A 23712-nucleotide genomic window follows, 5' to 3' on the forward strand; every position below is an offset into this window, starting at 1 on the left:
AGCGTTCGATGACCTCCGCCTTTCGAGCCGCACATCTTCCCGTAATCAGGCTCGTGATCTCAGGCATTCCCACCGCGATAACGTCCGTGTTGAATACCACAGACTGACCCGCCGCGGTGGCTCAGTGGCTAAGGCGTTGAGCTAAATGCCGACCTCCATGCAGTGAAATGTAGGCGAAAAGGCGGCGAACGTCGCCCGGCGGCGGCCGCTCCGCCGCCTGCGTCGAAAATACGGCTGTTCGCCGGCGATCTACGCGAGCTAGATGTCGAACGCGCAGCGGCGAACGCGACCGGAAGCGGCAAACTCATTTTGAGGCCGCAGCCAATCACAGCCTTGTACTTCCTTGTACTTCCTGTCCTGTCTTCCATCGGCGGCGTTCGTCGCATCACGTTGCATGGAGGTTGGGGTGGACGAAAACTGAGCGGCGCGTCAAACCGCGGCGTCCGCCGCGCCAAGTTCGTCGAGAAACTTCGCTGCATGGAGGTCGGCCTTAAAGGAGCCATGAAGAGAAAATGCAAGTTGGTTTTATTCGAAAGATTTCGTGTTTTATAGTGCCCCCAGCACTTGTCCGGATACAAATGGTGCTTCATTCACTGAGAAATTAAACAATTTAGGTTAAAATTTTGATTTTCCCGCTCAATCGTGCGTTTTCGTGGTCCCAAATGACATCACAGGAACCGACCGCTCTGCAGCCTAGAGTACCTTCATTCACGCATCCGCCGTACAGGGTAGAGACACGTATACGCTGGCGCCGCCATTTTCGGTTGCTTGCTCGCCGCCGAAGCAAGTCATTGTGTCAAAACCGCGCTAAAATTATCGCCGCAACGCGGTTTACTGAAGAAGTTTGAATCATATTGTCTGTTTCGCGTTGCTAGGTCTCGTGGGAAACGAAAAGAATAACGCGTTGAGCCCGTTGGCCCAATTGCGGCAGCACGGGACCGTTCAAAGGTTGTCTCCACCCTGTACAGCGGTGTTGGTTTGTTCCCGCGTCTCTTTACGTTCCGTAACCTAGATGGCGCCACCATACCGTGGCAAGCGTTTGGTTTGTTTTTGCCCGCATTTAAACCTGGCTTGTTTTTGTTCTGGGAGAAAATATTCGTTCCCTGAAACAGTGCTCGCTCGACAAATGGGGTCACGTAAGACACCGTTGCTTGCGTCAATCGGCCAGTGTCGTCTGAGACAACCCCAAGCCCCGTAGTGCTGTGCAGCTAAACCAAGCATGCTGTGCGCAGTACGAACAGCAGAACGCATCAGTACTTCTATGTTTACATGTGCTTTCGTAACTTAACTTCCACTGTTTGTCCCATCATTCTTATTGCTTTGTAAAGAATGTTCCCTAAATTTAAGCGCAAATCGCTCGTTCGTCTAGTTTGTAAGCTCTACCTAATTTGCGTCTGCTTCTGCCAGCCTCCGCCAATCGCAGAGCTTAGCTCATGTGACATCATAGGTTCTGTTGCAGGAAATGAGCTGGTGGGTCGCATGACCATTCCCGTTTTTCCTAATTATGTAGCTTATTTGAGCAAAGTTTCGAAAAGTGGTGTCAGTATGATTCTAACGAGACAATCTTTTGAATGAACCAAACTTGTGTTTTCTCTTCATGGGTCCTTTAAGGCGTTGAGTTGCTAAGGCGTTGAGTGCTGAGCACGAGGTCGCGGGTTCGATTCCCGGCCGCGGCGGTCGCTTCTCTGATGGAGGCGAAAAGCAAAAATGCGCGCGTGTACGAGATTTCGGCGCACGTTAAAGATCCCCAGGTGGCCAAAATTAATCCCTCCACTACGGCGCGCCTCATCGCCTGCGTTGCATTGGCGCGTTAAACCGTACAATTAATCAATCAATACCACAGACTGAACAGAAACTTGGCCGAGCGAAGCAGCGAAAAGGAACTCAAACCGCCAACGCTACGCAGTTCAGGTGGCCGCCATCTTGCATTGGGCCGCGACACCCAATCAGGAGGGTCGTCTTAGCGCGTCCCGACCGGTGGACGAATAGCGCTTCAGCATCTATTTCTAGCTTCGTTTGTGCGTCGTTTCTTTTCTGCCGTTTGTGCGTTTGTGAATGAACGAAGATAAAAGAGACTAACGGAACCGGAAAAACGATCGCTCGGCCGATCTAGTGATATCAAAATGGCCGTGCCCGGTGGCACCGTTGCGGAGGTACAGCACTCCGAAAATTTCCGTTTTTTTGCCCTTTTGCGCTGATATTTTGTCACCGTGCCTGGCAAAAATATTTTTTTATGCCACTTTGCGACGCTTTTCAGTGGAAAAACTTTGCAGACGCACAGAATAATAAACATAGAAGCTGAATATGCGGCTTTAAAAAAAAACGATGTTTTGGTCTTACTTCCGAAGTTGAAAGCTGTGTCCCCCCTTAAATTAAGCGGTATGCTTGCGCATTGAGTTCTATGGGATGCGAACGGGTGGTCACAAAGACCCACGTTATATCCGGTCTCACACTATAAGCAATTACGTTATATTTATACCTTTATAACATCTACACTGTACCCAAATTTATAAATTTAATTTGTGACATCGATTGTAGAAGAAACTGTTGTGCATTTGCAGCTAAGCCATGGTCCAGTTGATTAAAAAAGTGAAGGCCAGCAAAAGTTCTGTGTTAAAGGAAAAGTTCTGGTTGTTTAAAGAAGTGGCTTGAGAGACAGAGTGTGCTGTCATTGCTTTCACTTCTCAAGGCTTGACTCTATGACCTGTGCTCCAACAGAGGTAGAAGAACTTGGTTAGTGCAAGTGCAGTCTCCGACTTGTGCACGAGCCAGCGATACCACTGGTAGCAGGGTTCGCACAGGTCCTTGAAAACCTTGAAAACCCTTGAATTTAGAAGTGTCAATTTCAAGGCCTGGAAAGTCCTGGAATTTTTAAATGGTCCTTGAAAACCCTTGATTTTTCCTGAGAGAATCAATGGCCCTGTCTTTTCACAAGAACTTAAAATGTTTGTCGTGGGTTTTCGGTGCTAACAAATGTAAAGAAACATTGTAACAATCAAGATTAAATGTATTGCGTGAAACGACAAGTTTCGTGGATTTTTCTTTATTACAAAGCAACATTGGGAGCAGCACTCCTCAATAGAATTCATGTCACGATACAATCCTGTGAAAGCCAGCTTCTGTTCTCTAGCTAGCATCTTCCATCTAATGTGTGGACGCTTGCTCATTGCATGTTTGCTGTGCCTCATACGCTCCATCTGCATTTGCTTTTACGTGCAAATGGTGGACGTGCACATTGTTCATCCTGCCTTGCAGCAAAACTTGCTGATTTAATTTCAACCGATACTTTGCTGACAAAGCAGGAGATGCAGGCAACATTAACAAACTTTTGAAATCAAACAGCCTGAGCAAAACACCAAGAAAAAAGAAAAACCCTTAACTACCAACCAAAGAAATAAAAAATAGAGCTGGGGGAGCATTCACGAACCCGTTAGCGCCTATCTAAATGTGCACTAATGTGCTTAGGTATTGTGCAATAAAAAACTTTTGCATTGTGTTGAAAAAGTTATAAAATAATCCCTGATGAAACATTAGACAGGGACCTTGAAAATTTGTTTTCTGGTCCTTGAAAGTCCTTGAAAACCCTTGAATTTTTGCTTTTGAAGCCTGTACGAACCCTGTGGTAGTCACATTTTTAATAGGGCCTGAGTAGTGCGTCTCCTTAGTTTCAGCCTGGATCGGTGCTGCTAGGAAATGCTCAAGGAAAAAAAGTAAGCTTAATCCCACAAGGAGAAATGTCCTCAAAAGAGCCTGACCAGCGAAAGGAAGTACTGCCGTGGCCAGCTGGCCTTTGGGAGCACAAGCGCCTTATTCGGGTGCCCCCCCCTTGCAGAGAATGCCCCGGAGGAACCCGAGGCGACGGCGGCGAGCCCCCCAGGGGCGCCTCCCTCCCCGGCCATGGCAGCACCCATGCCAGCAGCAGTGCCTCCTGCCAGCACGATGGCCGAGGAGCCTTCCCAGGCGGCAGCCGTGCCCCCAATGCTGGAGGAGCAGCAGGAGGAGCGGCCCGTGCCTCCTGAGGACGGGCAAGTCTCTTCCGCCATCCCCCACACCCAGCGGCAGGCGCAGTGAGTTGTGCGCTCATGGTCGGGACCATTGCAGGCTGTGTGCCTGTGAGGCGCAGTGTTCCTGCAGAGCTCTGGCAACAGCATCAACTTGTGCACACTGCGTGCACTCAATCCTAGATTTTCTCTCACGTGCGCAACGCCAAAGCCCTGCTGGCGAGCCAAAACGTGCAGACGAATGTTTCCTCGGTGGCTTTTATGCCCAGAACAAAGTTGCTCGGACAACGTCTCATGGTATTCCCGTGGCTCTGCCCCCCAACACATGTGGCACCCGGTCCCCTTCAGGGTGCCGTCACTTGCGGGCCAGTGGCGTGTTCTGTGGCAGCGTGTGTTGGTGGCCGTGTCCCTTGTGTGCCAACCCCGAGTGCTGCTGCTCCCGTGCAGGCCCCCGAAGGAAGCCCGGGGCAGCCCCGCCGTGATGGAGGACGCGCCCGTGGCCGCCCCCCTGCGGCCCCCTGCTTCGCCTGTGCCGCTGGTAGTGCCGCAGACCGCTGTGCCCATCCCCAGCAGCCAGGGGGTGCCCCCGCACCTGGAGAGGTCAGCACAGCTGCTGCTCCCGGCCCCGCGAGTGTCGTCGTCCCCCGTGCCGCCGCCCGCACACCAGCTGTCTGGCCGGGGGGTTGCCACGCCGCCCGTGCAGCAGCCCCCCGCCCCGTCGCCCAGCCTGGCGGTGCCCCCCGAGGACAAGTTTGACCAGCTGCTGCCACCGGCGCCGCCCGCCCTGCTGCCCCCCGACCTGCGGGGGGGCAGGTCACCCGTGGCACCCCCGCTGGTGGACGCTGTGCCGCTGTCCCTGATCAAGGTGGAGGGGGAGGAGTCCAAGCCCCTGCGGCTGGTATCGTCCCCGTCGTCGCGGGGCCGCCCCACGCCCCCTCCACCAGGGGGCCTCAACCCGTCGCTGGCGGCCCTGTCGGCCATGCCCCCGCCCCCTGTGGAGCCCCTGCTCCCGTCGGGCATGATGCCCGGTGCAGTCAAGGGCAGCCACCTGGTGCGTGTCAAGGAGGAAGGGCCGCCCACGCTGCTCATGGAGGGCCAGCGGGGGGGCCTGCTCCCCCCCGAGCCCCTGGCCGCCCCCCGGGGCCTGTCGCCCCTGGGGCCCCTGCCGCCCCCCTCGTCCTCCTCGTGCTTGCCAGCATCTTCTCTGGCGGCCGCTGGTGCCTCGGCTCCCCCTCGCTCCTCGCCCTCGGCCCCCGTGGACTACCCGGGCCCCTCCCCGCACCACGTCAAGACTGAGCCCCCGCCGTCCCCTCCCAAGGAGCCCCCCTCCTTCTCCCCGCTCCAGCACTCTGCCAAGGGGCCGCCCCCTGCCTCGACTGCGGCCCCCAGCCACCACTACCCCTTCTCGCCGCCCCTGTTCTCCTCTGCGGCCGCCGTGTCCACCGCCTCCTCCCCCTCCCCCCTGGGCTACCCGAGCCCACTGGTGGCGGCGGCAGGCAGGCCCGCGCCCCCGCAGGGCCACCACGCTGCGGCCCCACCTGTGCACCCGGGCTTTCCCTACTCGCCCTACTTCAGCCCCCAGCTGTACTCCCCGCACCTGCACTTCCCCGCGCACCCGCAGTTTGCCCCCGCCCCGCCACCGCCGGCCCACCAGGCGACGGCCCCCCCACACCACCACTCCAAGACCCCACCCTCGTCGTCCTCGCGCGCCCCCGTGTCCATGCCCCTGCCGCCGCAGCTGCCCCTGGACGGCGGGGGTGGGCACCGGGTGGGGGGGGCGCCCCCCTCGTCGCACCACGGTGCGGGGCTCCACGGCAGCCTGCACCATGGGGGGGGGGCCCACCACGGGGCGCCCGAGCAGGAGGACGAGGAGGAGCCCGAGGCCCAGCAGCTGGTGAGGGGACCCAGCCCCGAGCCCAAGGTTGAAGACAGCGAATGCCACCGCAGCCAGTCCGCCATGTGAGTGTTGTGGCGCTGGAAAAGGGGGGTCCGTGTCTACTCGGTCCTCATCCGGAAAAAGTTAGTGTGTAAAGTTGAGGGGTGCGATAATTATGTGGGGGAAAAAAATTTCTGAGTGGGAACAACGATCTTAAATAACATTTTAATAGGTATTATACATAACCAAGACTTTTCCAAGCAGGAAGTACCCTCAAAATGAAAGTACAGGGTAGCTAACGTATGCCGCAGAAGCTGCGAAAATCCACACTAAAAGCAATACTGCACTATAAATGATCTTCGTTTATCATTGATCACCTAAAAACGGAGGCACGGTCTTATTTCGTCTTTCTTTTTTTTTCCTCCTCAGCCGCTGCTGCTCAGGTGTGTTGAGGTGTGTTGTGGTTATCACATGAGTGCGAACGGAACATATGAACTAAAGGGTGCCTTTTGGGGGGGTGCACTGCGTCAGATGGCTGACTCTGTCTTTTTTGTTTTTTCTTTCCCGCCCCCCTAAAACAATGCTCCAGCTGCACCGGTCGATCAGTGGACCTGCCAAAAAACTGGTCTACACTGTACAAGGTCGACATAGGCACAAAACACGGAACTTTATTTGTTGCGGAAAGCCGCCGCCTAACTTTGCCATCCCGCATTTAGTAGTGGGGAACCCAAGTGGGAACAGTCCTAGTCCGAGTCAGTGCTACTAACACAGCTGGTTTTTGCCGCGTCGTCACCTCAGGATTCAGCATCGACTTTAGAGGCCTTATCTTCATCCCACTCCAAGTTGTCTTCAGGTGCATCCAGGGCATTCAGTATGCCCGTCTTCTTGAAGCTCTTGACATTGACGTCTGCGGCGATCGTTCCCCACGCTTAAAATCATAAAGTCTTTGTAAGCATTAAGAGCCGTTTTATCAGTTCTTCGTTGCTTGTGGGAAGGATAGCATGGCAACCAGTGGGCGGAATTTGACTTTTGTTATTTCAATCCTTGAACAGTTCTGCAGAATGTGGCATTCTCGGATTTTCATTTTAGGGCCTAGTTATTCTTTTATGTGATATTTATGACCGGGTCAGTTGTGTCCATCTGGGTACAGGTGAAAAGAATGTTCTGTGTAAAAAAAAAAAAAATCTAGGTCTGTCAGCCTGTAGCATTCTTTTGACTACAAATGAAAAGTATTCGGGGCTTCCTACCGTGTGTGAATACCTTGATAAGATTTCCACGAGTGGGCAACTCTAACGCAAGGACCACTAAAGGTGCCATCATGAAACCTTCAATTTTCACCATTTGGTGCAGTGCTTTCCAGTGTGCCAGCCAGATTTCATTACCGAGTTCACTCCGATCCCCACCCTTAGCCTACTCATGTGCACTGGGCTGAGAGGGGCTCTGGAGGGCCTCTTTCCTGCTGCTTTGTGGCCAACTCCGTCCTTGTGCTTCATCTCTCTGACTAACGTTTGGGTTTGGGCTGTCCTCGTTTAAAGCGCTGTTTCACAGTTTCATCTCTCTGCAGCCTGATAGCACTATCACAGCCAAGTTGCCCTCGTCAACACCCCCTAGAAAAGGCCTAGCTGCACACTGCCACAGTTCCCCCATGAAACGATGCCTGTTGATGTTATCACAGCCACGTTACTTGTTTTCATGATTTTGCCCCGGCCAACAACAATGACAACAGCTGAAATTAAACCGTCTGACAACACAAATGGGACGGGCAAGTAACACGAGGCGCTGTAAATGGAAGCGGAAGGAGCCTCGCGTCCTTGTGGTGCAGCGCCTCCTGGTGGCAGTGATGGGCACCGAGTGGCAGTTGATGAGCGACTGTGTAAAGCACGTTGGAAGCACCCCCTGGGAATGACTTGGCCCCCTTTCGGGGCCTTTTGGGCCGCCAGTGCTGCAATAGCCTTGCCGCCACAAGAGTGGATTGCAGGTTTCTCTCTCGTTTTGGGCACTGCTCGTGGGCTGGGCCCTGACCGGCCTTCCTCCCTCTTTTCTCAACCCTGCTCGTCGGGCGGCCAGCTTCCTGCGGCACTGGAGTCGAGGGGAATTCAACTCTTGCGCTCGCACGGACTTGACCTTCAAGCCCGTCCCCGATTCGAAGCTGGCGAGGAAAAGGGAGGAGAGGGCACGCAAAGCGGCCGAGAAGGAGCGCGAGGAGGCCAAGGTGAGCACCGTGCGTCTGGTGGCCCGCAATTGCGCCAGTTGGCAGCACCCAGTGGTATTCTTTGTTTTTCCTATAGACCTGCCACTCTGTGTTCTATAACAAATTATGTTTACTATAAGAGATGACAGTATTTGACACTGTGGCTTAATCAGCCACAGCCGCAGTGTTTCTAATTGCAGAAATATTTCTTCTGCATGGCCCAAACAAAAATAATCAGGATGTCAACAGGTACCTCAGTTTTCTGTAAAAAGAAATTGTGCCAATTCTGTCCCTATGATGCAGAAAGGAGCTTTCAAAAACTTGCGCAAGGCTGAGGGGACCGACCAAAAATTTCAAAGTGCATATAAAGTGGACTACATGTGACAATATGGTCAGTAGCCTCACTGTGATCTCCCTCTAAAAATGACATGTTCTTCCCATTTTCAAAGCTGCCTTGGTATTCTGAAAACGGGAGATACCCGAGGCCAAGTAGCAAACAGGATTAGGAACTGAGCAAAATTTCTGGGCTTGAATCCAGCCAAGGTGGTGGCAGTGTTTTCTTATTAGCCTCCGTCAGTTGTGAGGGGAGATTTGCAGAAGCAGCATGCGGCTACATCCATTAGGCTGCACAGTTGTGTAACACAGCCCGTTCAGGTAGAGTGAGGGCTGCTTCTATACTTTCCGCCAACGCTGCACCCAATGTTTTGCCAGCCAGTCTTCGTAGCCCTCATTTGGAAGGTTTGCACAACCAAGGCAAAAGTTTGAGAGCACCACACAATTGATCACCAAGGTGGTGCACAATTTCATATGCAGCCCACTTAAGGGGGGACACCCCTCTTAAAACTATTTCTTTTAATTTTTAAGTAAACTCTGTGAAACTTGTCAGTCTTGCTGCTTTTCCCCCACTGATTTCAAATATGGCATTATTTTTTTAGTTGGTCAACTAGGTCCCGAGATAATTAGAGGTAATTAACCATTTTTGGAGGAACAATAGACAAAACTGTGTTGGTAAGAAAAATTTAATCTTTACATTTTCCAACACCATGAACACTGGTGAGTGCAATAAGACAATCAGTTTTTTTATGCGTCGCTTGGAACTAATTTTACAGCTCATTAAACTTCACTGCTTAAAGTTGTCACTCAAAATGGCTCCTTGCCAGTGTTGCCACCAAGGTTTAATGAGCTGTAAAATTAGTTCCAAGCGATGTATCAAAAAACTGATTGTCTTATTGCACTCACCAGTGTTCATGGTGTTGGAAAATGTGAAGATTAAATTTTTCTTACCAACACAGTTTTGTCTATTGTTCCTCCAAAAATGGTTAATTACCTCTAATTATCTCGGGACCTAATTAACCAACAAAAGAAATAATGCCGTATTTAGAATCAGTGGAGGAAAAGCTACAAGTCTGACAAGTTTCACAGAGTTTACTCAAAAATTAAAAAAGTTTTTTTAAGAGCAGTGTCCCCTCTTAAGGGGACATGCTTCTCGAAACAACTAAAAATGAACTTAGGAGGCTGAAATTTTCACAGATTGTAAATATTGAGCACCTTTGGTCATAAATGCAATCAGATTTCAAATAGCTGCTGCGGATAAAATGTTACGCAGCATGACTTGCAGAAAAATGGCATTTTTGTGCGCACTTTTTTTATAGTAAACATTTTTCCTGAAACTTTTAAAATAGTCTAGGTGGTTCCTTATGAACTGCAGAGTGCGCAAATCTACCTGAAAAAGCCTCATATTCATTTTCCTCACCACGAAAAAAAAATGATTGGTAGTGTGCCTTTTGTTCTGGATATTTTTGTTTTATGACCGTCAGAAATATCTAAGGAGACAAATTGCATAATGAACAAGATTTGTGCACTCTACGTGTTATAATGAACATCTGTGCAAAATTTCGTGATCCGACAACTTTTTAAGTGGGAAAATAATTTGCACAAACTCAGAAAACGGACAAAAACAAGTTGAGAAAAATACAATTGAAAGTTTATTTCTTTGGCAGATTCAGAAATTCTCGCTCAAACATGAAACTTGGTGGGGATATAGTCTGAAATGTCCACATTGAGGTACTAAAACTACAACGCTCCTGCTGCATAAGTTGCACCCTCGTGGTGTTTGCGAGTGTAGTCCTTGGTACGGGACCGTTTCACCAGGCTGTGGCGATGGGACCTAGCCTTAGCAGTCAGCTTGGCAGACATCTGCCTGATCCTCCGCTGGTCACTTGCACTGCTTAGTCTGACCAGTTCTTCTGAAGGAAAGATTCCCAGTTCTTGGAGAACTTGCTCAAAGCTAGTGTGGCCCCTGTTGAACCACAACACCGCGAGAGCAGTGGCAGTCTCCACTACAGTGAACTGCAGGTTGTACTATACCGTCCTGTGCCAGATGCGCAGTGCTGCTTCCGTCTCCATGGCATGGGATGAGCACTCGACATTTTTTTCATACACAGGCATGAAAGGCTTGCCACACTTCCTCCTCTTGCTCATCAAGCTTTTGGTGGCGGCTGCAAGTAGTATGACAGCACCTCAAAATCCAGGCAGAAACCAGTGTCTAGAGAAATGGCAATGCCAACACTGTTGTGGCGCTTTTGTCTTTGTTTCTGCCAAGTACCATCAAACATCACACTGACGTCAGTCTGACCAGCTTGCAACGCAGTTACTTGCCTTGCTTCAGCAAGGTTGTCAGAGACGACTTTTGTGGCCGCAACATGAACTTTCTTGGCAATGTTGTGGAATGTCTTTTGGTGCAGTGGTTTCGGTAGACCAATAATGGCACGAAACCTGCACAGCTGATCGTGTCTGATGCCAACCGCGCATGCAGCGAGTACCGCTTTCACATTTACGGCGAAACTATCACGGGGACTTCCCCTGCAGAGTTCCAGGTCGCGGACTCTGCGACCGATGGCGGCAGTGCGCTGCAACGAGTAAACAGACGAAATCACCCCCTGAGGGCACTTCTCGTTTTTGCACTTGAGTTCCAGTACCGATGTGAGGCCCTTCCACTTGTTCGCAGCCTCAACTACAAGTTCGCACTTCCCACACGGTGCCACTCACAAGGTCAGTCGGAGCGCCGACTTCACAGATAACTGCACCTGCACCGCTCCCGTTGCTGGCTGTCTCCTCACCTTGGAAGGCTGCCAACTTCTTCTCCAATGCGCTTATAAAGTCGATATCGTCGCTAATAAAATCAGCCCCGCCTGGTTGAGCCGCACTTGCAACGCTTGAAGGCGCGGCGCCGTTAGGCCTCACGGTGCCGGTCGTGCCGGCATTGGCCGTGGTCGTCGCAGTGCTGCGCCGCTTGCGCTTTCCTTTGTACCGGCATGAAGTACGCTACTTCCGGTGACAAAAGTCATGCTTCTCCTCACTGTTCACGATTAAAAACACATGATAAGGAAATAGAACAGATAGCGTGAAGTACCGAAGGGAACGTTGCAGGCGATGGTGGCTCACAAGCGGCAAGAGCCAATGGCAGTCCCGATTTTGTGTGATGTGATTTAAATGCCCAGTAGGAGCTCGCAAAACAAACGGGAAGTTTTTTTAAATCGCGGAGATACGAAGTTGGCGAGCGGCTCAATCGAGGGAAGAAGGCTTGATCTATCTCTCTCGAGTGACCGAAATGGCGGCGAGCCACGCTGCCTTGCGGAAGAAATTCTCAAACATGGCCAAAATTCGGCTTGATTTCGCAATTTCTTCGGTCACCGCGAGTCATTCAGACACATTTTTCACTAAGTTCTCGTTTGTATTTCGTTTTCATTTTTTTTACCCATGAAAGATGATAATGCAAGGGAAAACAAAAAATCGGCATATTTTGAAAAAATCTCGTTTTTTCGACCCGTGTGTCCCCTTCACCAACTGCACTCTAAATTTGAACCTCGTGAAAACGTTGCTTTCGTATAGTCTGCCTAAAAAGACTGCAAGATAGAAAATGTGGCCGCTGAAATACACGTACCTATAAAAAATCAGGTTTGGGAAGCGAAATTGAGGCGAGCGTGGTGATTGCGGCCCGACTGAAGCCTGGCGAGCGAGCAGCCGCACATGGCCGGCTGGCCAAGGCTAACTTGCGCGCAGTGCTGCTTCACCCACACCGCAGTCCCAGCGGAGCACGACCGGTTCTCCTGGCTGGCTGCAGGAAAAAGCGCCGGGCCAGCTGCAGTGTCAGTTCCGCTTCAAGGCTGTTGTGCGATCGCCTGCGACAGAGCTATTTTAAACTAATTAACAACGCATTTCACGGGCTGCCAGTCATGTCCCAGCTGGTTCGGTAGTACGTACTGTACCTTCAAAGTAAATTTGGCTGACGCCTTTAAATATGGGACGATGGTCCCCTGTTCATCAGCATGCCACTGAAGGACACACCAATGTTTCTGATGGCTGAGAGAAGTCTCTGTACAAGTTTTTAATGACATGCACACTGCAGCAGCCTTAGAGGCTGCTGCACTGACTTCACCAACCTGGATTTGTGTCCTCACGTGTGGTGTGCACCCTTGTGGGATGAGCTCATTCCAGCACAAAACCCCCTTGGCAATGTTTCGAGTACGTTTCACAGCCCTGATGTTGACCTCAAAAGGGGTGATCTTGCCAGATCCGTCAGCACGTCACCTCGAGCTTCACAACCAGTTCATGCTGCCTCTCGGGCTTGCTCAAATCTAGCGTGGCCAGACCGCCCCGGACGTCTGCAAAAAGCTCTCCCAGTGCCACCATGCCCCCTATGGCAAAATGTGTGATGGATTCTGCCTGCGAGTGCTCCAGATCCACCACTTCAAGGAGGCCAAGTTTTGCTGGCTGGCTTTCCGTGCCACGCTTGATCTTGTCTGTAATCTTCTCCGCTGTGTGAAACTTGATGTTCAGTTGACGGAACGTGTTTGGACGAGCCCTAGACTCTGGAGGGGGTGGATCAGGTGATGGGGCAGGCGGTGCTACGCAAGGCAGCAAACCATTCTCGTCCGGCATACCCGAACGGCTTGAAGTCCTGCCATGCAACTTTGGGTTAGGCACATGGCGCTTTGCGTGACCGGTCGTCTTCGTCACACGTGCATCTCCTGGCATCAGTTCCTTTGTGCTCACAAAAGCACTTGATGGAGGAAGCTTTGCTAAGTGAGCGCTGCGCAAAAAACATACTTGATCAAATGCGCACAGCAGAAGCCACAATGGGGAACTTTGAGGGGGATATGCCTTTCAATTTTGGAAAAATGACCAAAACATCGTTTTTTTTTTTAGCCATATACCTTATTTATTCGAATATAAGGCGAGGTTTTTTTCCAAAATGTGCAGTCTCAAAGTCATACCCCGCCTTATATTCGAAGCTCAGTATCCCAATATGCCGATTCTGGTGTGATAGTTTTGGTTTCCACCTTCCAACCATTTCCAAGCTTCCAAAAGAGCCCGACGACACTGTTGGAAATGTAACAAAGAGATTTCAGAATAAAACACATAAAAGTTTACACGAACGCAGGTTGCACATAGTAATTACCGAGTTTCGGCAATTGCAAGGGTATTGAATAGTTCGCGATACAGCAGAGGCCATTGCAGCAGATGCCTTCGACCATGTCAACGAGCTGAGCCAGCAGTAGCCGTTCCAAGCCAGTAGTAGCTGCAAAGCTTGTAAACAAGTCGGGACACCATTTTGCATTTTTTGTTAGAGCTCTCGGAGTCCCTGCTGCAAGATTTTCTTTCTCTGTGCTTGTTTCACGCGACCAGCGCAATGGTGAGTCGTCGTTGCCACTACGATGCAGCCTTCAAGAGGAAAGTCATAGCAGAGGCAGAAGTCACTAGAAACTGTGCGGCGGATCGAAAGTTTGACGTTCCCGAGAACAATGTGCGTTGTTGGCGCAAACAGAAGACGTCGCTCTTAGCATGCGCCGCGACGAGGAACGAAAGGGAGCGTTTCCTGAAGTGGAAAAAGTGCTGACGGACTTCGTCGAAGAGAGAAGAGGCCGTGGTTTGGACATTACTACCGACATCATGAAGATGAAGGCACGCGAAATCGCGAGAGAGCGTGGCATTCCCGCTCTCAAGTTCAAAGCCAGCCGGGGCTGGGTGCAGAAGTACATGAAGAGGGCCAGGCTTTCGTTGCGAAGGCGGACCTCCGTGATGCAGAAGTTGCCAGGAGACTATGAAGAGAAACTAATTTCCTTTCAAAGATATGTTATCGGCCTGTGGCGCGACCACAACTTCCTACTTGGGCAGATTGGCAATGCCGACGAAACTCCGATTTTGTTTTACATGCCGTCGGCCCAGACCATTCACCAAAAAGGTGATCGCCAAGTGAGCCTGCGCACTACAGGCAACGAGAAGGCTCGGATAACCGTGATGTTAGCCTGCACCGCCGATGGGCAGAAGTTGCCCCCCTTCATCATCCTGAACAGAAAGACTATGCCAAAGAACGAGGTGTTCCCGCAGAACGTCCACATTCGTTGACAGGAGAAAGGGTGGATGACGGAAGAGCTTTTTCTTGACTGGATAAAGTCTGTGTAGTGCCGGAGACCAGGGGCATTTCTCGCCCGGAGGTCAATGCTCGTGCTCGACGGCTTCCGCGGGCACCTCAGGGAAGGTGTGAAGAAGAAGCTCATGGACAACCAGGCGGAGCTGGTCGTCATTCCGGGGGGCATGATGAGTCAACTACAGCCGCTTGACGTTTGCCTTAACAAGCCCTTTAAGGCACACGTCAGACAACGAATGGATGGCGTCTGACACTGTGGCTCTGACGCCGCCGGGACGTCTGAAGCGGGCGCCCCCGTCTATGCTTGCCCAGTGGGTGGTCGACGCTTCGGCAGCGATCCCCGAAGCCATGGTTGTGGCACCGTTCCGCAAGTGCTGCATTTCAAATGCTCTTGACGGCACCGAGGACGATGACCTCTTTGAGTGCACAAGTGACAAGGAAGATTCGGATACCACCACCTCTGAAGACAGTTTCTAAGTTGCACTTTCGTCTCGCTTCGAATAAATCCCGTTGTGTGCAGATAGTTCATGAATACTTGGTGTCTGCTTTGCTGAAAGGTAAGGAATTTAGTTGCCTTTTTTCTTTCATTATTTCGCCTTATATTAGTGTGCAAACTTTTTTCTTTTTCTTGGGTCCTTCAACTCCCCCCTTGCCTTATAATCGTGACCGCCTTATATTCGAATAAATACGGTATTCGATACTATGTTTCCTATTCTGTGTGTTTGCAAAGTTTATCCCTCGAAAACCGTTGAAAAGTGGCCTAAAAAAATACTTTTGTCAGCTGTAATGACAAAATATTGCTCGTATTCACTGGCGAGGCGTGCATGCAGGCAACTAGCGTCACTAAATAAAGGCTTTTACAGGGGTTAGACAGCTGTGCATATTGCGCAGTTTTGATACAAATTCGTTTTCCTGCGCCAGGCTGCTCCAAAAGCTTGAAAATTGCAAAAATTGCGCCAAACTGCTCTGAAAGAGTACGAGAGCCAAGAGTTTTAACACTCCCGTCAATTTCAGTGGGGGAAAGTGCTTACTGACGGCATAATTTTCCAGCACCTTGAAGGTGAAGCTGTTTGTAAAGGTTTCCCATATAAAGCTTTCACAAACTACTTGTGCAAGTTGATTTTAAAATAGCAATTTTGGGAGCGCCGCATCTCCAGAACGACATTACTGGGCGCCGCCATCTTGGTGTGGTGAAGATTAGAAAACATGGCCGCTGGGCGAAGCAGTTTCTCGTGGTTCAGGCAGAGTGCTCTTCGCCGATTTCTACCGCGGTTTTGGTTATGGGAGTGGCCGGGTTTGCATTTAGTCGTTTGACCTACTGCGAGAAGTTCCGCGACTCCAAAGACGGGGGTTCATCATAAACAACGGGGTACCCGCGATATCGCCATGTTTCGGCCTTGAGTGTGAGGCGCGGTGCGTGCTTGAAGTGAAATTTGGGACTCATTGCGGCGTTATAAAACGCCGAGTTATTGTTGCTATTGACAGTGAGCTTGCGTGCGGCGTGAGTGGGACGATGGACACTGCAGAAGTGGCGGCGCAGGCTGCATTACCGCCTAATGTTCAAGCAGTGTCCGATAGCGAGATGGGCTATTATCGCACGCTAGTAATAATGGTTCATCTATCTGAACTGAAGTTTATTGCCAAATGAAGTTTAATGCCAAAACATACCAATACTCTAATTACGATCGTAGTGAACGCCCACCTTGGGGCTTGAAATGGGAGGGCTGGTGGGGTGCGACGACTGTCACCTCGCTTTGCGCAACTTTTGCCGTGGCTCTCAGTTGTGCGTAACGCCGAGTCTGGGATTACAAAAATAACAACTTCGGCATTCACGGGATAATAAAAATTCCTTAAAATTGCTTAGTTTTTCAATTCAATATTTTCAACGGAACTCCGCGTTATCTGTGCATAGAGCCCAAGAATGTAAAAATGGTTAGAAAAAGGTAGTGTAGTTCGTTCCTTGTGATACTCAGGTAGAAAAAACTTTATTGAAAGGCTCTTTCAGTGTTATGTACATTCAAAACGGATTAAAAAGCGCACTCCCCTCCCCCCCCCCTTCCCCTTGAGTGTCCAAAAATTTGATTTTTTAGGCTCCTAAGGTGACATAATAAATGTCGTTCGTCTGCTCCAAAATTATAAATTTTGCTGCTCCAAAAGCTGCTCCCAAATCTCGTTCAGCTGCCTCACCCCTGCTTTTAGAGTATCGGCACTCTTTTCTCTCATTGCTATGTGCCACCAGGATTTTCATTGGTCGGTCGGCACCACGTGATATCTGTTTAGGCGCAGCCATTTTGTTTTTGGGCGCTTCTCCTCTCTTTCTCTCTCTGCTGCGCGGTCGGTCACATTCTGCCCGTCACAACCGGCGGCAGTTTTGTTGGGAGAGATGGCAACACTGCAAGCCAAAAACAAAATGGCCCCCAGACGGTTCCGGGTGCACGAAGTGGTGGTACTCTTAAGCGTAGCTGATTTAGTGACGCTACAGGCAACCATGTGAGTGCGCCGCCACTCGTTACATCGGGCTTTGCAGGGTGGCGGTACTTGTCCGTGCTGAGCACATGACTGTGTTGCACGTTAACAAACTCTACCTCACCGAGCGCAAAGTATTGCCTCGAGTCTAATAAGAGTGCATTAATAACATCTCTGTTGACACCACTGTTGAGAATCGGGTTGAAACGGAGCAGACGACGCATGCCGGTGTTTTATTTTCTTCGGTGTGCGGGTGCAGTGGCCCAAGCCGCGCCACGGCTGTGGCACATCGGCCATGTCTGTGGCCATTTCCAGTCTTGCCAAGCGATGACTCAAAAGGGCGGAAAAAAGGGGGGGCATTTTCGAAGCAGTGCGTCTTCGCAACGGTGCACTATGCCTGACGGCCCTTTCTTTGTGTGCGTGGCAGCAACGGCTGAGCTCCCTGGAGCACCGGAGCGGAGCTGCGGAGAGCAAGGCGGGCCCCAGCGGCCACCCGTGTGACTTCCCGCCGGGGGCGAGTGCCTACCGGGGCGCGCCCCAGCGCGGGGCGAACCCGTATGCGGCGGCTGCCGACACCCCCGCCCTGCGGCAGCTGAGCGAGTACGCCCGGCCACACGCGGCCTACTCGCCCGGCGGCTACCCGGCACCCCGGGCCCACCCGGCGGCTGCGGCGGCTGCGGCGGCCGCTGCCGCCATGGACCCCATGATGCTGCACTACCAACTGGGCATGTATGCTGCAGCCGCTGCTGCCTCGAGAGAGAAGTGAGTGCTGCTGCTGCCACCCTTTCTCTCTCCCTGTCGTGTTGGCATTGGGGGGGCTGCTCCCAGCGAGTGCCTTCTGTTTTCCACCCGTGCGAGCAGCAGCCTGCGGCTGGACTTGGAGCTGGAGAAGCGTGAGCTGCAGGACAAGCTGAAGGCAGAGCTGGAGCTCAAGTCGCGGCTGCCCCAGGCGTACGACCCCCACTGGCTGGAGCTGCAGCGGCGGTATGCGGCAGCGGCGGGGCTGGGCGCGGCCGGGGGCGCTTTGGGGGCGGGCATGTCCCCCTTCGCCCTGTACGGGGACCAGCGGGACCGCCTGGGCCTGCCCCCCGACGACCGGCTGCACCCGGCCGCTGCCGACCGCCTCGCCCTCGCCGCCGACCCCCTGCTCAGGTGAGCCCCCTCGGCCCCCTGCCGCCGCACTGGCGGTGCCCTAACGCGCTCCCGCCCCCCGTGTGCAGGCTGCAGATGGCAGGTGAGCTGCACGCAGTGTTCTCCTCGCCGCACCGCCACCCCCCCTCCCCTCACGGCGACGCGCTCCTCTCGGCAGCGGTGGCCATGGCGATGCCCCCGGGCAGCGAGCCGCCCCCGTCGGCGGGGCCTTACGCTTCGGCCTACCCGCCGGGGGGGCCCGGGGCGGCGCCCCCGGGCGGGGCGGGGCCCCCTCGGGGCGCCCCCCACGGGCCCTCCCCGGGCGGGCCCCGGCCCCAGGACCTGATGCACCCGGCGGCCGCCCTCATGCGCTCCTCCTACGAGGAGCAGCTCGCACACCAGGTGAGGCGCCACGTGGGGCGGCACGGGGGACTACCGGGACGGCTGCTGGCCTTCTGTATTGGCCGTCGGCCGTTTGGGGGAAAGATTTTAAAGAGTCCTTTTCGAAAGGAGAGGAGTCTGCTTAGTTTCGAGGATGTGGCTTTCCTGTCACTGCTAGACGCTCAGCACATCTCAAGGTCGCAGGCTTGGAGGCCCATTTTGCAGGCTCCATTCTGCTTGTCTAAACATTGTGTACCCAGCTCTCAGCGTTCTGTGCTCGCTTGCTTACGTCGCCACGTGACCTCAAGAAGCGCCTGTGTTCGCGGAACCACGGTGCCCACCAAGCAGGCCCACTACGCCACAGCCTTTGAAGGGCCCCTAAGATGGGTTTCAGAGTGGTTTTGTTTGTGTCAGCAACCTACTTTCTAGTTCTTGTAGAGGCAAGTCCAAAAATAGTAAGCATAGTCGCTCGTGCTAACAAGAGTTAACCCGACGAGACAGAACTATTTATTGGCTTGGCGGCATGCGATGACATAGAAGTCTGACCTCGTCCGAGGTGAAGCACTCATGTTACGGTTGGCCGCCAAAATTAGCTTCTGTCTATTATGCTTCTATGTCCTATTCTGTGCGTCTGCAAAGCTTTTCCACTGAGAAGCGTCACAAAGTGGCATAAAAGAATACTCTTGCCAGGCGCGGTGACAAAATATCAGCACTAAAAGATGCAAAAACGGCAATTTTAAAAGCGCTGTATCTCCGCAACGGTGCCACTAGGCGGGGCCGTTTTGATATCGTTACATCAGCTGAGCGATCGTCTTTCCGGTTCCACTTGTCTCTTTTATCTTCGTTCATTCACAAACGCACAAGCGGCAGAAAAGAAACGACGCACAAACGAAGCTAAAAATAGATGCTAAAGCGCTATTGGCCCTCCGGTTGGGACGCACTAAAGCGACCCTCCTGATCGGGTGTCGCGGTGGCAACGTAAGATGGCGGCTGCCTGAGCTGCGTAGCGTGGGCCCAGAAATTGTGTCCAGAAATTATTCTTTTCTGTAAGAAAAAAAATAAAGGGGGTAAAAAATTTTAAGGCTGTTTCGCCCTGTAGTGTTCTTTTGACTAGAATTCAAAAGTATTCAGAACTTCCTAGCATGTGTCAATACCTTGCTATGCTTTCCACAAGCGGGCAACATGTAAACCTCTGTAACACAAGAACTACTGATGTTTATCAGCATGAAATTTTAAATTTCACCATTTGGTGTGTTTTACAATGTGCCTGCCAAATTTAAATCCTATCACTCTACACCAAAAAACAAAGAAGTTCACTTCGATGCCGGTCCCTTAAGGGGGGACGCGGGTCTTAGAATGGTCAAAAATGGCCAAAATATCGATTTTGAGAAAATCCAATTTTTGGAATTATTGTACCTTCAAGCACCTGCCCTCGAAATATCAGCGCGAAATTCCATCGGGAAATACTCTAAAATCATGTTTCGAAACGCCTCGGGGGCCACGAAATGCCCCGAATTGGGCAAAAGTTGCTTCAAATTCCCGCGTGCCCCGCGGGCGAAGCAGCCGACCGATCGCCGCCATCTTGGTCTTGTTTGGAAGCTTGTTTCTTTGTGCGCATTTTGCGATATCTCAAAATGGCGTCGCTTGAGTAGAACGACCGCCCTTGCCAGTTTTCCGAAGGCACCTTCTCGGCCGCCGATTGGCTAGAGCGGGCGCGCGCGGTTTGAGTTCGCCATACGACCCCTCCCATTGGTCGGCGCGACTGCTGTCATGGCGGTCGCCATCATGGCGTCTGCTACGCGCGTCTGACGGAGTCCGCTCTTCTGGCGCAGCGCTCGCTTAGACCAGTTTTTTTTTTACAGTTTCTTCTAATTCTTCTATAGCGTACTTTCGTGACTGATGCCAGGAGAGTACGTTTGAAGAAGACGACCCGTCATGCGCACGGGAAGCGAAAGCGTCGTCCGCCTATCCCAAAGTCGCATGGTGCGACTTCGGGCCGCTCGACTCCGCGGGATGAGAATCGTTCGCCGCCTCGTATTGCCTCGCCTGCCCCATCGCCTGACCAAAACCACCTCCGGAATCGATACCTAGTCCAAGCACGTCTTGCCGGCTTGACACGAGGTATTACACGGCGGAGGAGATCGCCGCGCGTACGGAACATGCGGACGAGGTCAAGCGCAGAATGGAGACCAAGTCAGCAACGCAGCGGAAATTCAACCTCCTTGAAGTGAATTTGGCGCACTCAGAGGAAGAATCCGGCGCAGATTTTGTCTTAGTGGATTTTGCAATGCTGAAGGACCTTCTTGCGCACGTCAGGTGCGGCAAGTGCGGGCTGGCGGCGCCGGATTTGAGGAAGGCTGACCGGCAGTACGGCCTCACCGTGAAGCTCGAGGTGACGTGCTCGGTTTGTTAACACCGCATGGAACGTTTTTCCTCACCAAGGACCGAAGGATCTGGCAATATCACTCCTTTTGAAGTGAATATGAGGGCTTTGAAAAGTATTCAAAGCATCGGGAAGGGGGTGACTGCTCTGTCAGATTTTTGTGCTGGTATAAACTTGTCCCACAGAGGCCTGCACCACATTCCAAGCGCACTTGAGGAAAGTGGTTCAGGTTTGCGAGGACACTGCAGCAGCCTCTGAAGCTGATAGTGTGTGTGCCGTCAAGGTCTTGCACTCGGACCTTGGTCAGCCGCCAAACAACATAGATGTGATGTTTGATGGCACGTGGATGACAAGGGGACGGTCGTCACACATTGGAGTGGGCTGCATCATTGAAGTGTACACCGGCTTGGTGATTGATCATGTAGTCCTCTCTAACTTTTGCTTAGGTTGTGCCATCGAACCCAAAGCTTCAGATGAGGGCTACGAAGATTGGCTGGCAGACCACGAGTGCTAGCGAAACATTGACTGTGGTGCAGGACGCATGGAGGTAGAGGCAGCCCTGATAATGTTCAAGCGCTCGCTCTCCAAGAATGGGCTGCGGTACACAACCATGATGTCCGATGGAGATAGCCGCACCATGCACGGCTTGAAGGAAGAAGGCGTCTATGGGTTTATCCCCATAGGCCAAGAAAGTTTGCCTTTCGGCTACATTTATTTTCCCCAAAAGGCTCTTTTGAGGGCCAACAACATGATGCATTTGTGGAAAACGCACTGCGCAGTGTCCCACCCCTGTATCCTCTCAAACTTCCAGCATAAAAACCGCGAATGAAATGGCCTCACCAAAGAACAAAAAAAGGGGGGCACCTAAAGCAAGTTTCACCCTCACACTTTTGCCGTACCCAATATTCTTGGTACCACAGTGCATTGTAATAGATGATGGCACTTTACGAAGGACTGTTGCAGTTTTCACGACGCCAGCAAGACACCACCAGATTTCACAACGCTAGCAAAATGCCAACCGATTTGAAGTCGATAAATTTTGCTAAATTCCTGATGGGGTCCGTTACTTGGCGTTTTGTATCTCCAGTTCTAGGTGACATTTTTGGAATCCAAAGACAGATGTGAAAATGGGAAGAACATGTCTTTGTTACTGGGAAATTTTGAAGCTACACTATTGACGGTTCATCCCTCAGCCTTACGCAGCTTTTTGGAAACTTCTTTTTGCTTCATAAGGTCAATCTTGGTACCATTTTTTTCAGTACAGCCTGAGGCAGCCGATGACATTCTTAGTTTTTCTGTTTAGGCTACGCATAAATAATGACACACAGTTATTTTGATGAGCCAAAATATCGAATACTGCCATCTTCTGTACTTGACATATTTTTTTAGGATGCCGTGACTTCAGAGAAAAACGAAGAATGTCATCGGGTATGGGAACTCTCTGGCTATCCATTCATGTAATTAAAAGCGACAAAATGCAATGCGAAACTTTATTAAAGCTGCGTAAGAAATTACCTAATTGCGGTTTAGACCTTGTATGATAACTTTTGAACTAACAGGACCAGCTCAAATATACTTGAAATTTGAAATCTACAGAGAAAAGCACATCCGTGTGCAAATTTTCATAAGTTTCTACCCATAAATAAAAAAGTTAGTTTTAAGACCCTCGTCCCCCCTTAACCCTTTGCGGTCCATTGTCGGGCCCCGCCCGACAACACAACACGGCCGCACCGGTCCGCTGTCGGGCACTTCCCGACACGCTTTCTCCTGGTTGAATTGCGCGCGCATTTTTTTTTACTGTGCATGTGGCGCCACCTCTTATAAAAGGCAAGAACTGCCTTGATTTCAGCTTTGTTTTTTTTCACCAGATGGCGCAGCTTACGCGGTTGAACTCTTCGATTGTTCGAGGGGCGCGCAGCTCAGATTCGGCGCCGCTTGCAGCGAAATGGCCGCCTTCTCACCGAGTGCCTTCTACGGCGGTAATTCTGAAGCTTTTAGCGAAAGCGAAGACGATTTTAGTGACGAAGACAACTATGTGGCTCCATCGGATACCAAAGAAAGTGATTCTACAGAAGCCAGCGAGGAAGAAGACGAGGACGGTAGAGACGGTGGCAACAACCAGAACAACACAGGACCACGTGGAACCGACTGGACAGCCTACTTGGATAATTTACCAGATTTTGACCCTCTTCCCTTCACTGTCCCGAACCCGGGATCTCAAGTAAGCTCTTCCAATGTAAAGTGCGAGTTGGACTACTTTCAGTTGTTCTTCACCGACCAGCTGATTGAGCAAATAGTGCGCGAAACAAACCGCTACGCCCGTGATAAAATCTCGAGTGCCGGTGTTCTTCAGCAGTACTCGATTTGGACGGACTGGGAAGATGTGCGCGTGGAAGAATTCAAAGCCTTCCTAGGGGTTATAGTAAACATGGCCTTGAACCCCAAACCGGAGCTGAAGGAATACTTTAGCAACGACCTCCTCAAGAAGATGCCTTTTTTCCCACACGTTTTCCAACGAAAAAGATTTCTTCAAATATTTTGGATGCTGCACGTTGCACCAAGCCCACATACCTCTTCAGGTCCACCAACTCGTGGAAGCAAGATCAGGGATGTTGTGACCTACATAGATGCTAAATGCAGAGAGCATTTCAACGCCGGCCCCAAAATTTGCGTAGATGAAAGTACTGTCGGCTTCAAAGGCCGAGTCTCATTCAAGTGCTACAATCCCCAGAAGCCAACAAAATGGGGCATGCGCGTTTATGCACTGGCTGACTGCCAAACAGGCTACATTTCGGCCTTTGAACCATACTACGGCAGCACAACAACTGATAGCCTCTGCCGTCCCGAGCTTCC

General features: G+C 51.6%; 1 protein-coding gene across 10 annotated transcripts in view; it reads left to right on the top strand.

Moving 5' to 3' along the window:
- The window catches only part of Gug (arginine-glutamic acid dipeptide repeats grunge), a 69757-nt gene that overhangs the window by 23051 nt on the left and 22994 nt on the right, over nucleotides 1-23712 (top strand). For 7 of the 10 annotated variants that reach the window (XM_077675705.1, XM_077675707.1, XM_077675708.1 and 4 more), the window contains exons 8-13: nucleotides 3833-4067; nucleotides 4449-5960; nucleotides 7945-8089; nucleotides 17392-17726; nucleotides 17826-18116; nucleotides 18185-18497. In XM_077675705.1, the coding sequence (XP_077531831.1) occupies nucleotides 3833-4067; nucleotides 4449-5960; nucleotides 7945-8089; nucleotides 17392-17726; nucleotides 17826-18116; nucleotides 18185-18497 (2831 nt within the window). The remainder of the gene's footprint in view (nucleotides 1-3832; nucleotides 4068-4448; nucleotides 5961-7944; nucleotides 8090-17391; nucleotides 17727-17825; nucleotides 18117-18184; nucleotides 18498-23712) is intronic. The other 3 variants (XM_077675712.1, XM_077675713.1, XM_077675714.1) reach the window with 2 other exon arrangements.

The sequence above is a fragment of the Haemaphysalis longicornis genome, unplaced genomic scaffold (assembly GCF_048455015.1).
Source record: "Haemaphysalis longicornis isolate Haplotype H1 unplaced genomic scaffold, Haemaphysalis longicornis Haplotype H1 scaffold_7, whole genome shotgun sequence".
Lineage (NCBI taxonomy): Eukaryota > Metazoa > Arthropoda > Arachnida > Ixodida > Ixodidae > Haemaphysalis > Haemaphysalis longicornis.